The sequence below is a fragment of the Trematomus bernacchii genome, unplaced genomic scaffold, assembly GCF_902827165.1.
Source record: "Trematomus bernacchii unplaced genomic scaffold, fTreBer1.1, whole genome shotgun sequence".
Classification (NCBI taxonomy): Eukaryota; Metazoa; Chordata; class Actinopteri; order Perciformes; family Nototheniidae; genus Trematomus; species Trematomus bernacchii.
The window spans coordinates 1,648,602-1,664,189 of NW_022987552.1; the positions used below are offsets into that span (position 1 = coordinate 1,648,602).

General features: G+C 40.8%; 1 protein-coding gene across 1 annotated transcript; it reads left to right on the forward strand.

The window, feature by feature from the left end:
- Window positions 1–2,253: 2,253 nt before the first annotated feature.
- LOC117477175 lies at window positions 2,254–6,659 on the forward strand. The gene is made up of 5 exons (XM_034123823.1): window positions 2,254–2,257; window positions 5,052–5,285; window positions 5,415–5,687; window positions 5,939–6,025; window positions 6,236–6,659. The coding sequence occupies exons 1-5, from the start codon at window positions 2,254–2,256 to the stop codon at window positions 6,244–6,246; spliced, it is 609 nt and encodes a 202-aa protein (XP_033979714.1). The 3' UTR covers window positions 6,247–6,659.
- Window positions 6,660–15,588: the final 8,929 nt, after the last annotated feature.

The window sequence follows — 15,588 nt, forward strand, 5'->3', positions numbered from 1 at the left end:
CCCTGTGTTCTGTGATTCCTCCGTGTATTTCCAGTGTTTAGTGGACAGTGTTTATAACTCTGAATGTCCTTTACATCACATCTCATTCAGACAAGAAGTGCAAACAACTTCCATGACGAGCAAGCATCCTGCATTAGCTTTGAATCAGACCAACCATTTTAAGGTGCTTTATTTTTACATTAGAGCAAGTTAAATGAAAATGGACGGCTTCAAATAAAAAAAACCTTCAGCTCTCATGAAATATGATGTGAGAAATTGCAATGTTCACAGCAGCCTCAAACCGGACTGACCACAGATCAGATTAAACCTCGTGCAGCACTCTATGAAGTGTCTTATTTTAGGGACATGTTCTTTCCCGCCTATGAAATGTCATGTAATCCATGCCTAAAATGCTCAAACATGCACTAGTTGTGTTAAATGTACTTTTAAATACAGTTGTAAAACAAGTGGTTTCAGTGTGTACTTTTAAAAAAAAATTCTGTCCCACAATACCTTGCGGCCTGAACCGTGACTGAACATTCGGTCGTTCACGGAAACAACCGACCGTGACCGAGTTTCAAACATTGTTTGGCTGTCTTGACGTCCACGACAAATTCAAATATACAAAAATGTAAAGTCACTTCTAGAAGGTGGGGTCCTACTTATCACAGGAAGTGGGTGCAGCCTCTCAGATAAACCACTTGTTTAGAGAAATCACATCAGAACTAGAGATAGAGGAAGCAGAGAGATGGAGAATCAAGATGGATGAGTTCAAACGGGTTAAAATGTCTTTATTTCTCGTTCTGCTGCTTCAGTCTACAGGTAAGAGTAAAGATGATGTGTCTATGTATATCAGGAACATTTAAAAAGCCAATTTATAGATGTTGTTCAATTGATTTTATCAGCCAACCTTCATTTAAACCTGGGGTGTCAAACTCAATTTCATTGCCGGCTTCATTAGCATTATATATCATATATAATATATATATAAAATAACGTATTATATTACATTATTGCCTCTGCATTGGATTATTATTGGTTCTGGTAATAACTTCATATATAACTACGTCTGGAAGCAGAAGTCTAGTGCAAATATTCAACAATTGCTTAAAAAAATGGGTTTGGTAACAAAAACATGGTTGTGCATCGACATATTGTGAATGCACATAGACACAAAATGACTGCATGTGTTTGCTCACTAACATTATTCTGTGTTACTGTTATATAAATCCCGTGAATGTAGGAGACTTAGTTAGCCTCATCATATCTCATCAATTAGATATTGATAATTAGGTCAAGCATTATTTAAGTAGGCTATAAATAATTTTAATTCAGCAACAATTACATTACATGACATGTCACTTGTTAGACGCTTTTATCCAAAGCGACTTACATACTCAATACTGTGGACAATCCCCACAGGAGCAGTTTGGGGTGAAGTGTCTCAGGGACACAACGACATGCTGACTGCAGTGGGGTTTGAACCTGTGCTCCCCTGATCTGAACACCAACGCATTAGTCCACTGCGCCACACGCCTCCTTAATACAATCTTTGAATAGTCTGAAAGCCAAGAGTTTGAAACCCCCTGTCCCAGACCCTGTCACTCACGGGACGATCACAGAGGAGACGGTGAACGCAGAAGTTTTCCTCCTGCATTCACACACTTTACACTGTCTGAATATATGACGTTCATACTCTGCAAGCCAAGACCTCATGTTTTTGAATCGACCAAAGCACCCGAAACGCACGTTTTTTTTTTAAAACATATTGACACCGACTGACTCTCACTTCCTCCAGCTCTTTCACTGACCGCCTCACTCAGAGTGCCGCTGATTAAAACGGCTGATATAAAGACGCTTCAGTGGCATGTCACAGAAGGAGATGCATTGTGGGACATGTAGTTTATGGGCACCGTGGATCTATAAAGCGCCATATAAGCGTATAATAGACGTTGCATCTTCTTTGCAAGCTCTCGCGGGCCACATACAATGAGGTCTTGGGTTTAAAACCTGTGATTTAAACACTACAGTCAAGTCGTTTTTTTTCTGGGAGGTAAATAGTGAGTTTAACTCTTGGAATCCAATAATGAGGCATATTGAAACTTTGGTAAATGTAGGATTTTCCTAACACCGACTTCTTTATATGTCTCTCGTGTTTACAGCGGCAGTTAAAAGACAGCCTTCCCTCTTCTTCACTGTCAGAGTTGGAGAGGAAGTCACTTTGCCTTGTAGCGGAGTGAGAGATGATCAGGACGGATGTAACGGTACTGACTTATGGGCTCAGAACAGTCTCATAATACACACATGCACACAGAAGGATTCACACTTGTATTTCATGATCCGCAAAAGGATTCACACTTGTATTTCCGGATCCACACTTGTGTTTTTCAATGCACACACAAATGTGTTCCGTTTCATATACATGTAAATAAAATCCAAATAAGAAAAAAGTTTTACATATGTATTTTTGATCCTCACATATTTGTTTTCCGTTTAAAACCGCTGCACCTGCAAACACAAACCGCTTTCTGTGCATGGATCGCTCTGCATTCGTGTGTGGGTTTTTTGAGACTCCCCTGACGGTGACCCGATTCGTACTTGTAATTTTTTCTGTCTATAGCCAATCAGATGTCTCCTCAATTCTAAGCCAATCACATGAGCGCGCCCCCACAAGGGTAGATTTCTTGCGTTCATGACGTAGCGCTTCATGTACGCATTTTGCGCTGTCCGGAGCTGACAGGTCCATGGAGCCTGCCTGCTAGTGATGGGAATTCCGGCTCTTCTTGGTGAGCCGGATCATTTGGCTCGGCTCACCAAGAAGAGCCGGCTCTTTCGGCTCCCAAACGGCTCTTCAGTTTACCACATATTATACCTTTTATAATTCAATCAAATGTAGCCTTGTTTTGACTAATGATTTATATGTGTACACATATCACTTAAATTATTCAATACATCCTTTGTACGGAAGTATTCAAAAGTAAAAATGACATGTTTAATATCAATTATTTGCTGTGGCCAATTGTTTTCATTGCATTTACAGACCCTTGTATCTCTCTGATACCACCCAATGAATGCACAGACTTGCTTGTCGAACCACGCTACACAAAGCAGATAGCAACACCTATAACAAAACCCGAGGTGACAGGGCTTTCAGTGTTGCAGCTCCTAGACTGTGGAACAGCCTCCCAGTACATATCCGGACTGCTGAGTCTATTGAACTTTTTAAATCTCAGCTAAAAACTCACCTCTTTGCACTGGCTTTTAATACTAGTTGAACATTACATTTTTACATTTGTATGTGTTTTTTAAAAAATATTTTTCTAGTTATTGTGCTTTTTATCATGTTTTTAATTATTGTTTTATTATTGTACTCCCATTGTGTTATTTAATATGTATTGCCTGTACAGCACTTTGGTCAACTGAAGGTTGTTTTAAATGTGCTATATAAATAAATAAAGATTGAGATTGAGATAAAAACTTAAGCATAGACATTTTAAAAAATGGGCTACTCTATCGACATTTTAAAATTATATTTAAAGAAAAGGCCCTGACTAAACAGCAGGGCTCTATTTCAGTATTAACTATAGAAAAAAAGACAGCAACAGCTGACATCAAATCTTTGCCGAGCCCAAGGATAATCATAAATAAATAACATAGTGAAAATAAATATATTGCAATGCTCAGTACAGCAGCATCCAACCGTCTCTAATCATAAAAAAACATAATAAAAATAAATGTATTGCAATGCTCAAAACAGCAGCATCCAACAGTCTCTAATCCTTGGATATTACATGTCACTGCATGCATGCACGGAGCAGCTGTAGCGCGGAGATCATCATATCATTCTGTCTTGTATTACTTAACAACAACAAAATAACAAAAAAAAACGGCTCGTTCGCGGGCGCGAGCCGGCTCCCGTCGTTCACTTAAAAGAGCCGGCTCTTTGAGCCGGCTCGTTCGCGACCGACACATCACTACTGCCTGCAGGCGCTAATCTCAGGACACCTCCACTCTCAGTACATTACCACTTTCCGATCAGGAAATGCACGCAAATACAAGCCTTTATATTATTAAGGTACAGTGCCACTTTCCGAACCATTAATGAATGCTTGTGTACACAAAAACGGCAGGCAAAACTGTTTTAAATGTGTGTTTCCTGTATGGTGATCAGCTGCTTTATTTATGTCTGTATGAAGTTGTGAGTGTGGAGGGAGCAGCTACAGGTTAGCTTAGCCTAATCGATCAGTGCACTACGAAGCCAGTGCTAGACAGTGAACTGTCAACGGGGGGAGCCCCGCCGGTCATTATCGGCCGATATTCACTCTTAATAGTTTGATCGGTGCTCTCTATAAAGGCCGATCAGGAGAGCTGGATCTGATCGATATGGACATAAACGCGAGTGAAGTTTTAGCGAGCTGCATGAGAAACTGACGGGCTGTCAGGAGAGAGGGAGGGAGAGAGGAAAAGAGATGATCCTTACTCCCGTGTTATTATCCGGTCATAGTCCGGTAATTACCTAACGGAAACGCTGCTACACAATTCTTATTATTATTATTATTGAAACATGACCGGTAAGTTTCAAATTTGTCCGGTAAAATTAAATTCTGTCCGCGGAAACCCTGCTCCGGACTACGCAAAATGCGTATATGAAGTGACATGAACGCAAGAAATCTACCCTCGTGGGGGCGCGCTCATGTGATTGGCTTAGAATTGAGGAGACATCTGATTGGCTATAGATAGAAAAAATTACAAGTACGAATCGGGTGACCGTCAGGGGAGTCTCAAAAAACCCACACACGAATGCAGAGCGATCCATGCACAGAAAGCGGTTTGTGTTTGCAGGTTCAGGGGATTTAAACGGAAAACAAATATGTGAGGATCAAAAATACATATGTAAAACTTTTTTCTGTATTTGGATTTTATTTACATGTATATGAAACGGAACACATTTGTGTGTGCATTGAAAAACACAAGTGTGGATCCGGAAATACAAGTGTGAATCCTTTTGTGGATCATGAAATACAAGTGTGAATCCTTCTGTGTGCATGTGTGTATTATGAGACTGTTCTGAGCCCATACTGACTGGACCTTCAATCATTTAGGACCCAGAGAAGTAGATCAGGTTAAACGTGGGCAGATTGTTGAAGAAGCAAAAGCTAAATCAGACAGACTGAGTGTCGCAGAGAATTGTTCTCTGGGTTTACAGGAGGTCAGAGAGGAGGATGCTGGTCGTTACATCTGCACACAGATCAGATCAGGACGACAACAAGGAGAAGACGCTCATGTTTACCTGACTGTTGTTAGCTGTGAGTATTAACATCACAGTGTTGTAAACTGCATCTATAAATATACTGAAACATACCAGCAGTTATGATTACAGTGATGAAGCTAATTGAACTCTTGTTGTCTTTCTCTCTCAATATCTCCACCTTCAGTGACTCAACATCAGGACAATGATGAGGTGACGTTACGCTGCTCTGTGTTGAATAACGCATGGTGCAGACACACAGTGAAGTGGCTGTTCCAGGGTCAGGATGTGGATAAAGATCTCAAAGATATGAACACATCAGAATCTCACTACGAGGCCTCTGTGACATTTCTGACTTCTCATGTTGGATACAGATCAGGGCTTCATTTATTTACTTGTCAACTAACTGATGATCACACAGGGGAAGTATTTCTGTTTCCCTTCAGCACTCCGTCCTCAGGTGAGAAAACATGTTGAGATGCTCAAAGTCACTTTAAACTCACCGATTAATTAAATAAAACATTTGTATTTTATGGCTTTAAAGTGCTATAACTATATCACAACAGATGGTTCACTAAAGACAGTTTGATACTGAAGACTTTTATATTTTATAATAGGATCATTTTTAACTGAACACGTTTTGCGTTTTTGGCTTATTTTTAAAGAATACATCAGAAACCTACAACATAAATGTTTGTATTCTCTCTCCAGGTCTCTTGAGGCTCATCGTGGTGTCTGTGGGTTTAGCAACACTCATTATGATCGTTGTGGCGGTCAATATATGGACAAGAATTAAAGGTGAGAACATTCACAGATTTACAACAAAATACTGAACTGTTTTTCCAGTTGTTTCTTTACACTCTTCATTATAATCTGTATAAAGACAGAAGAGAGAGAAACAGACAAAGGCTGCTTTACCTAAATTACATCACATCCTACAGGATTTTCCAAATGTAATGTTTGGATCTAAAACCAACTCAGTGTTGTTGTTGTTGTTGTTTTCCTCAGGTGCGTTATGATGTAGATGATGGTACAGTGAACTGAGAAAACATCAGACCTCCTGATGGAGTTTGAGCAACACTTCTGCCTCCATCAGACTCCACTGATCAACAACGTCTACATCCATCATCGTGTTTCACATCAGGAAGACTTTAAGATCATTGTTTTGTATGAAGTTAGGTTTATTTAGCAGCTGGATTTGAACCTTTTAGCATTTTACTCTTTAAAAAAAAAAATGTTTTACTTTCTTATATTGCCTGAAGATTTCAGAGCTACTTTTAATATCTACTGATTGTTTTTGAAGATACAGCAGCTTGAGCTCAGTTTAATATCTCTGTGTGCTGTGTCTGCTGTGTTGGGATGTGTTTGAGGGGTCTTCACCCTTAATGAAGTCAGTAACAGTCCTATCTTTATAACATGTGATGACCATATCATCTGCAAATAAATACATGTTTATCTTAGTCTTACCCTGTGTTCTGTGATTCCTCCTGTATTTCCAGTGTTTTAGTGGACAGTGTTTATAACTCTGAATGTCCTTTACATCACATCTCATTCAGACAAGAAGTGCAAACAATTTCCATGACGAGCAAGCATCCTGCATTAGCTTTGAATCAGAACAACCATTTTTCTTTTTACATTAAAGCAAGTCAAATGTAAATGGATGTTTCATCAAAGACAGAGACCCTTCAGCTCTCATAAATAAGATGTGAGAATCTGCAATGTCGACTTAACTATTAGTAACGTTCGCTGCCTTATCGCTCCAGAAAGCCAACCCACCCCCCCTTACTGGATATCTGTTGTTTATCTTTGCAGCTGATCTAATACATTTCAACATCACTGCAGCTTCACACCGGACTGAACACAGATAACATATTGAACTCACATTAACCCCTCTAAAGGGTTTAGTTTGAGGGTAATTCCAGAATTGGAAGACATTTTCTGTAGCACCTGAAATGTCATATAATCGATACCTATAGTTGTGTTAAATATACTAATTACACTGCAGTGTTTCCCCTACCATTGTCTTGGAGGGGCGCTGCGCCCCGCCAACGGAGCCCCGTGCCCCCCCTGAAATTCAAGGTGTTTAAAAGAAAAATGTATATATATATATATATATATATATATATATATAGCACCAAATTGCAACTAATCTATATCTACTGTCACTTTTCACATTGAACATGTGCTCTTTTATTAAATAAACTAAACGCTTTCATTTTAAGTTGTGAGTTTAGTGTTTTTGACCCTAAGAAACACTGATGCATTAATCAATAACAATAATCCACAGCTCCTCTCTCTGCTCCAGAGGATTTAAAATATATATATCCCAATGCCACCCCAAATGTTTGCTCTAGAGTGGATTTTGTTCACATTCACATGACTGGGAAGCAGTCAATTTATTGCAAATGAACATTGTTCTTTTGTCATTGAAAGAGTAATTTGTTGATGGTCCCCAAGTGAACACCTACCGGCCTTTTGCAAATGTTTTGCACACGTCTGCACAGCCCTCCACTTTAAAATACAAGTCACTGTAGTTTGCCATTTACTCATTGTCCTATGTGTTTTTTTAGCTTTTACGGTTCTTTGTATATTTACATTTACATTTGGTGTAAATACTTGTCTTTAGTATTATTTTGTTATGCTAAATTGTTTCTTAAAAATGCTTGGTTTTTATTATCCACATATATTTATTTTTTAACTACGGTACTATTGCAAATTACAATTCCCTGTTTTTGCTAACAATAAACTTGATTCTGATTTTGATACTTCTTGTATGGCGGAGAAGAGTTCACCATCGAAATACAGCCAGGATAAACTGACGCTGAATATCCAACCTAAAACCTAGCTTCACCAAATATCCAACCTAAAACAAACTTCACCGAATATCCAACCTAAAACTAACTTCACCGCCATACAGAACCTCACTACAAACATAGCTAACGGACAGTTCAGTAAACAGTAGCGTCACACAGAGAAAGGGGGTGTGTATTTCACTCACCCTTATTTGTAGAGGAAGGCCATTATCCTGTCTTCTTACATACAGTAGAAGTGAAGTGGTCAATAACCGTTGAATTCCCGCCAGCCTTCATAGTACAGCGGATAAGCACAACAATTGTGCATTTTATGAGAAAAGCATGACATTTCTAACATAGTTAGAGCATACCATAAGGTTTATTTTCAGATGTGGAGGGAAGTCAGATTTGACCCGTGAGGACCGTGAGAGGTCAAATCCAAGATGGCCGCCAGTCTCTCGGGTCAAATGTTCAAACACGCTTAATTTTGGAACCAAACATTGTAGAAAAACATTTAAGGTGTCATATCCAACTAAATTAGGGATGCCCAATCATTTGGTGATACTTTTGAGATCGCCAGAATTCAAGAAAATGCATTTAGGTGAAGATAAAGGTAGAAATTGACCAAAAATAAGCTGTCAATCAGTTGAAATTTGGTGTGTGTGTGTGTGTGTGTGTGTGTGTGTGTGTGTGTGTGTGTGTGTGTGTGTGTGTGGTCACCCAGCGCTAGCATTACTACAGAGACTGGAGGAATATGGCTTTACTTGGCACAGTCTGCATGCTGAAGCAAACATTTGTTTTTGTCTTCAAATACATACTAACATGATTGTGACGAGCATAATATTTGCTCCCCGCCCAACTCTCTAAGTGCTTGAACTCCGTGACAGGAGGATGAAGTACCGTATGTATAAATGGATGGAACTATCAACAAAACAACAGCGTTTTATTCCCCAATGTCATATTTAATAGAAAAATAATGATGCACCACTTGTTGGAGAAAGAAGAATGGGGAACAGAAAGGTTTAGAGAGGGACAACATGCTGAAACCTTGCAACTTCAGTGCCAGAGAAAAAAGGTACTGTGAGTACACTTGTGGTTATTGTCCTCATGTTGCACATAGAAAATTCAATTAAGATGTTTAACGCATGTGGGCAAAAATCCATCAATCTTTCAATTTTTTAAAACTTGTTATATCCTTAGAGTCATTTAAAATGAGTTTTTTTCTCCATGCCATGGAGTCTAAATGGGTAAACCTTTGTATTTGTAATTGTACAGCCATGCTAGGACAAACAAATCCCCTTTGCCAATGTTCTCTCTGCCACACACACAACATACATAACCCTTTCTTTGCATGACCTCTAAATGTCCATGTGAGCCACTAAAGAACAGAAAAAAAGCTGCGCTACCTTGGCTTTATAGGTGGACAGGCAGGGAATCGAACCCCAACCCTCTATAAGTGGAAAGGGACAGCGGTGAACCTTATAGTTGAGTGCAGCCCTTTGTTAACAGCGAGGGTTAAGAGAGCTGTTTGTGCTCTACATGGAACTGTTTTCCATCTCCCTCTTTGGTTTACATTATTATTATTGTTTTTCTATTAAATATGACATTGGGGAATAAAACGCTGTTTTGTTGATAGTTCCATCCATTTATACATACTTCATCCTCCTGTCACGGAGTTCAAGCACTTAGACTTAGAGAGTTGGGCGGGGAACAAATATGATGCTCGTCACAATCATGTAAGTATGTATTTGAAGACAAAAACAAATGTTTTCATCAGCATGCAGACTGTGCCAAGTAAAGCCATATTCCTCCAGTCTCTGTAGTAATGCTAGCGCTGGGTGACCATAAATCCACTGGAATATACCACACACACACACACACACACACACACACACACACACACACACACACACACACACACACACACACACACACACACACACACACACACACACACACACACACACACACACACACACACACACACACACACACATTTTGCAAATTTCAACTGATTGACAGCTTATTTTTGGTCAATTTCTACCTTTATCTTCACCTAAATGCATTTTCTTGAATTCTGGCGATCCCAAAAGTATCATCAAATGATTGGGCATCCCTAATTTAGTTGGATATGACACCTTAAATGTTTTTCTACAATGTGTGGTTCCAAAATTAAGCGTGTTTGAACATTTGACCCGAGAGACTGGTGGCCATCTTGGATTTGACCTCTCACGGTCCTCACAGGTCAAATCTGACTTCCCTCCACATCTGAAAATAAACCTTATGGTATGCTCTAACTATGTTAGAAATGTCATGCTTTTCTCATAAAATGCACAATTGTTATAATATGAGAGCTTATCCGCTGTACTATCAGGTCCTCCACAACATTAGAGTTAACTGATATGTAGCTAGCTAACTAGCTGCTGAAGTGTTGCGCTAAGCTAGCCACTTCGCCGGACATCATTTTCGTTATTAAAAGTCAGAATTCCTAATTTTTCCTCTCCGTACGAAGCTATAGTAGTCCGGGAGTTGTCCTGCCATAGCATTTAATTTAGAGTTGATGGTTAATTTAGTTTAAAAAAAGGTCGTTTTCCTCAAACTTCAATCTCCGTAACTGCACTTGCGAATGTTGTTGCCTGGTAACGTTGTTGATGTAATGTGATTGGTCGGGAGCCAGAGGCCGGTTGGCTTCCCTTGACCCTGACCTATCACAGGGTGGCAGGGACCGATGAAGGCCTCCTCTGATTGGTCAATTCCTCAACATTTTTTTTCACCAAGGTAGACCATGGATGTATAATAATAATAAAGACCAGCGCCATATAGATAGAATTATATTCTATTATACTGCTCTGATAAAGACTAATTACCGTTTAAAGAACATATGAACATCATATAATTTCTATACAAAATAATTCACATCAGGGGATGGGATGTAAAATAAAAAATGACAAAAAAGCAGTGCTACTATATTGCTTTAATTCTTGGTAAAGATGTAGAACATTTGTTTTGGATGGAGCACATCTCTTTTTATGAATATGACATTTCCCTACAATTAAAGTTAACTGTACAAAATAAAACAAATCTGCATCCATACAACTTATCCCATAGTTGTATTGTTTGTCCTGTTTTTCATAATTCCAAAACATTCTACAACACATATACATTCATTGTACTTCTTAGAGGAAATTAGAGGATGCAACCCTCTTTATTTTATGTCATACAAGTACAGTACACACTAGCACACACACGAAATGTAACCTCTGCATTTAACCCATCCTGGGAGCAGTGGAAGTACAAGAAGTACAGGAATATTCAATATCAAGTCTAAATCTTTGCAGTGTCTTGTTTGCAGGGTATATTGTGTCACTAAATAAACCTCCTGAACGTTATTGAGCAAAAAGTGCGTTTCCAATCAACCAAAAATGTGTTTCCAATTGATTTCTCCGTAAATCCAATTTCTTCTGGCCTTCTACAGTGAGTGTAATACCGCGTTTCACCACACATTCAGCATCACATTTTAAGCGGCGCTGTTTGACTCTTTGTCTAATACCCAATGACAAAAGGGGAGAGATTAATTAACCTTACTTAACGACGTAGGACTTTTAATCAAAGTTATAACTACTGTCTGAAGAAACAGAGGAAGCTTGGCCATATAGTTGTTACAAGTGGTATCAATTATTTAAATATCAAATAGCTCTCGAGCACCCCTTAGTGACCAACTTGCATGTCAAATATTTCAAACATTATATTTACTTTTTTCCCCCAAAGTGTGTTGATATGTATTTTGTAATGGTCACCAGTGGCGTCGCCTGGCCTGGGCATCCGGGGCTTTAGCCCCGAATGTTTTTTCTGTAGCCCCGGACAATTCTCCCTCAATAATATAATACATTAACCGTGCTTTACGTGAACCTCATCCTGACACAAGAGAGGACGGCAGCACTGTAATTTCCCGTGTTCAGTGAATGCAACAGAGGCATGACACCAGACCAATCAGAGAGTTGCATGGAAATAAACGTGTGCTTGTGTCATTCAAGCTCGGCTCTGTGTGTGTGTGGCAATAGCGCATTTAGTGTGATAGAGAGAGAGAGAGGGGGAGAGGGGGAGAGGGGGAGGGAGGGACCGGTGCCAGCAGGGACCGTGTTGTTAGCATCTGGTTAGCTAGCTGCACTAACGGACATAAGGAGCTGTTTGTTCCACAACAAGCTGGAGGAGAGTCCTCTCCTCTCAGATACCCCTTTCACACCAACGCAACTCCGGTTCAAGCTCCGTGCTAGAGCTTTTCAGGTTCAGAACCGGTACTTCGGTTTAGCTCCGGCTCTTTTCACACCGCTCAGAGCCCGACTGGTGCTGCCGCTGCTGCGTCATGACGTCACAGTTTACGTCGCTGATTTTCTCCCCAACGGAGCTCACCTCACAACAACGGGCCGGGGACTGCGTTGCTTTTAATCATACGAAGCCACATTAAATTAAATAACGACTTCTCCAACCTTATACTTTTCTCCAGAGTGCCGTGGTTCATTGTTTATTAATGTGTTTCAGCAGCATTTACCGACCGCTGCAGTGCTGGCCGGCTGCTCTTCCACGAGTGTATTCTCCCGTTAGCTCCGGGTTAGCTCACACGGCTCTAAAGTATTCACTGTCTGACTGTCACACAAGCAGCTGATACATATCCCCAGTTCCCCTTAAGTGAATGTGTGTCAGTCTGAATTGACGCTGTTTGGCATCACAACGCTGTTATGAAAGTTTCTCTGGTATAACATGGGTGATGTTAGCATAGCAACCGAAGCTAAACTGACTACTTGCTAAGCCGTTTTCTACAGGCAGATTTTACCGGTGTATTTTTCATTATGATTCTACTTGTGATAGTCGGACATGACAACCTGTGCAGCCCATGTATTGATTCCATCCGATAGCTGCTATAATAACAAACAAAACGTCTGCCTGCTCTCCACAATGATCAATAACAGCGAACGGATGGTCAAAGTAAGGTACAAATAAACAGAATCACACGAAGCCTGGTTAGTGTTGCCTGACTTTATAAAGTGTGTTTTTTTTTTACAAGTGTGTGGTTGCGTTCTAGTCACTTTGCTCAGCACTACTGCTTGTTACAACTTTTATTTGCCGTACTCGCCTTAACTGTTAGCTCAGGTTAATCTCGCCCCCCTCCGACGTAAGCGTGACGTATGCGGTTCTTGCTTCTAGACGGACAACTTTTTGGTGCTCGAAACGAACCGGATTCCGGAGCTTAGAGGCTGCTCCGCTGCGGTGTGAACAGGAAAACCCGGTGCTTTTCAAGCACCAGCACCGAACCGGCCCCGAAACACCGTTGGTGTGAATGGGGTAAGACTGAGAGACTCAGGTGAGCTAAAGGACTCTCTTACCCCATTCACACCAACGGTGTTTCAGGGCCGGTTCGGAGCTGGAGCTTGAAAAGCACCGGGTTTTCCTGTTCACACCGCAGCGGAGCAGCGTCATAGCTCCGGAATCCGGTTCGTTTCAAGCACCAAAAAGTTGTCCGTCTAGAAAGACAGCACCGCATACGTCACGCTTACGTCGGAGGCGGGGGCAGGGGCGGGATCAACCTCTAACAACAACAAAAAGCCTGCGTGTTATCCAGATTGTACACAACGATGGAAAACCTAAGGCCCGTTCTCATGTCTTCAAATGTCCCTCCTCGACTCCCCTCCTCGACTCCTATCCTCGAGACTTAGGCTGCTTCTCAGGTCGATTAAATTGAATCCTTGCGTCCCTCACTTGCGTCGTTTCCCTGCGTTTAGTCCCTCCCACCAGGGAAGCATGGAGAGACGCAAGGAAACCACGAGAAGCAGGGAAATGAGTTTTAAGAGCAATGGGACGTCCTTTCCTCCGGAGCGTCACGTGAAGCGACGTCCGTTTGTGATGACGCTGCACAGCTGTTCGTCTGACAGCAGCTCTGTCCCCGTTATTTTCACAAACACCCCCGCCTCTGTTAGTACACATTTACTGACACAAACATTTGTATCATCTGTTGTAGACCCAAATACATTAAATCAAATAAGAACTCATTCTCAAAAAAGGTGAACGCCATTCTTAAAATGTATAAACGAACAATAGTTGGATTAATATTGATTAGAGTGCACAATAGAAATAAAAGAATTGAGAGAAGAAAAAGAGATATGTTATCTATCAAAACCCAGTTAGATTAACATTCATTGGATTGCACACTTTGTTTGTTTGTGTGGATATGTAGCAAATTAATATGTTAAATAGCACTTAATGACTGACTGAATGGAAATGACAATAAATGAAAATGTAAAACGAAAAAGCGATCATGAAAATGTTTCCAATAAATGAATAAAATGATTTTTGACCACTTTGTTGTTCAGATATATCACATATTTGTAACTGAATGATGCATTCATTGAAACAAAACACAGTATGAACTGAGGAGTGAGTCCCGTGAGTTTCATGTGTTTTCTTCACTCCGCTGGGAAACTCTGCTCTCATGTCAAGAAGCATCAGATCAGTGCATGCGCTGCATCGTCCAATCAGTGAGCGATACACAGTAAGGGGGCGGGGAGAGTATCTGAGGATTTCACCAGAGGATGGTCTGGTGGTTCCTCGGTTATCGCTCCTCCATTATCGCTCCTCGCTCCTCGGTCCTCCGGCAGAAATAAGAGCCATGGGACGCTACTCAAGATGGCGCAGACAAATCAACTTCCGGTGATACCGAGGACCGAGGAAATGAAAATAGTCGACCTGAGAAGGACCCTTAGTCCCGCCCACAGGAGATGCGAGCAGAGGAGCCGAGGAGGGGAACCGAGGAGAGAGGAGGGGAAGCAGCAGGCGGTTAGAGAAATGAGAACTCCTCTCCTCTGAGCGGTCATTTTAAAGAGACGTCCATTAATGATGACAGGAGGCACAGCAGCCCTCTGTCTGATGGACAGATGTGTTCATGACCACTTATATATTTACTTTGAATTCATTCACAGTGTGGTATAATGAGACAATAACAGGCTACAGATGCGGACATACACACAGACACACAGACACACATATATGTATATATTTATATACAATTTCAGAATCAAACAGAGCACTCTCATAATAACGTAACACTATCAGAGACTGGATATATCCCCCCCCTCTCTGGTCGCTACAATGAGGGAAATAAATGACGGGCCAAAAGTTTTATTTACAAGTATTACAAGTAAGCAGAGGACACCAAACCAACTGAGACCTGTCTGTCCGCTGCATCTACGCACACACTGCACCACACACACCTCCACCACACACACGCACCTACAGCTCCTAAAGCATATCATCAGGCTACAGCCGTTCTGTATTTTATTATGTGAAGCACTAAATGGTTTTAGAAAAATATCGACTTTGTTTGTAGATATCTACTAAACTAAAGCAAATAAAGAGAGTAGGCCTGTTATACTGAGTGATATATATTATACACACTGCTCTGCTTTCTGCACGGACCTCACAGCTGTTCTCACTGTAAACATCGCGTCGCGATGAAAGCAGTTCATAAAATAATATCCAGGGGATGCATGCAGAGCTGTCATTGGCTGAGATAAGTCC

Bases quoted from the DNA above. Each gene is read 5' to 3' on its own strand.
- LOC117477175 (XM_034123823.1), top strand. The intron at 5,286-5,414 runs GTGAGTATTAAC...CTCCACCTTCAG, and splicing joins TTACCTGACTGTTGTTAGCT to TGACTCAACATCAGGACAAT. The intron at 5,688-5,938 runs GTGAGAAAACAT...TTCTCTCTCCAG, and splicing joins CTTCAGCACTCCGTCCTCAG to GTCTCTTGAGGCTCATCGTG.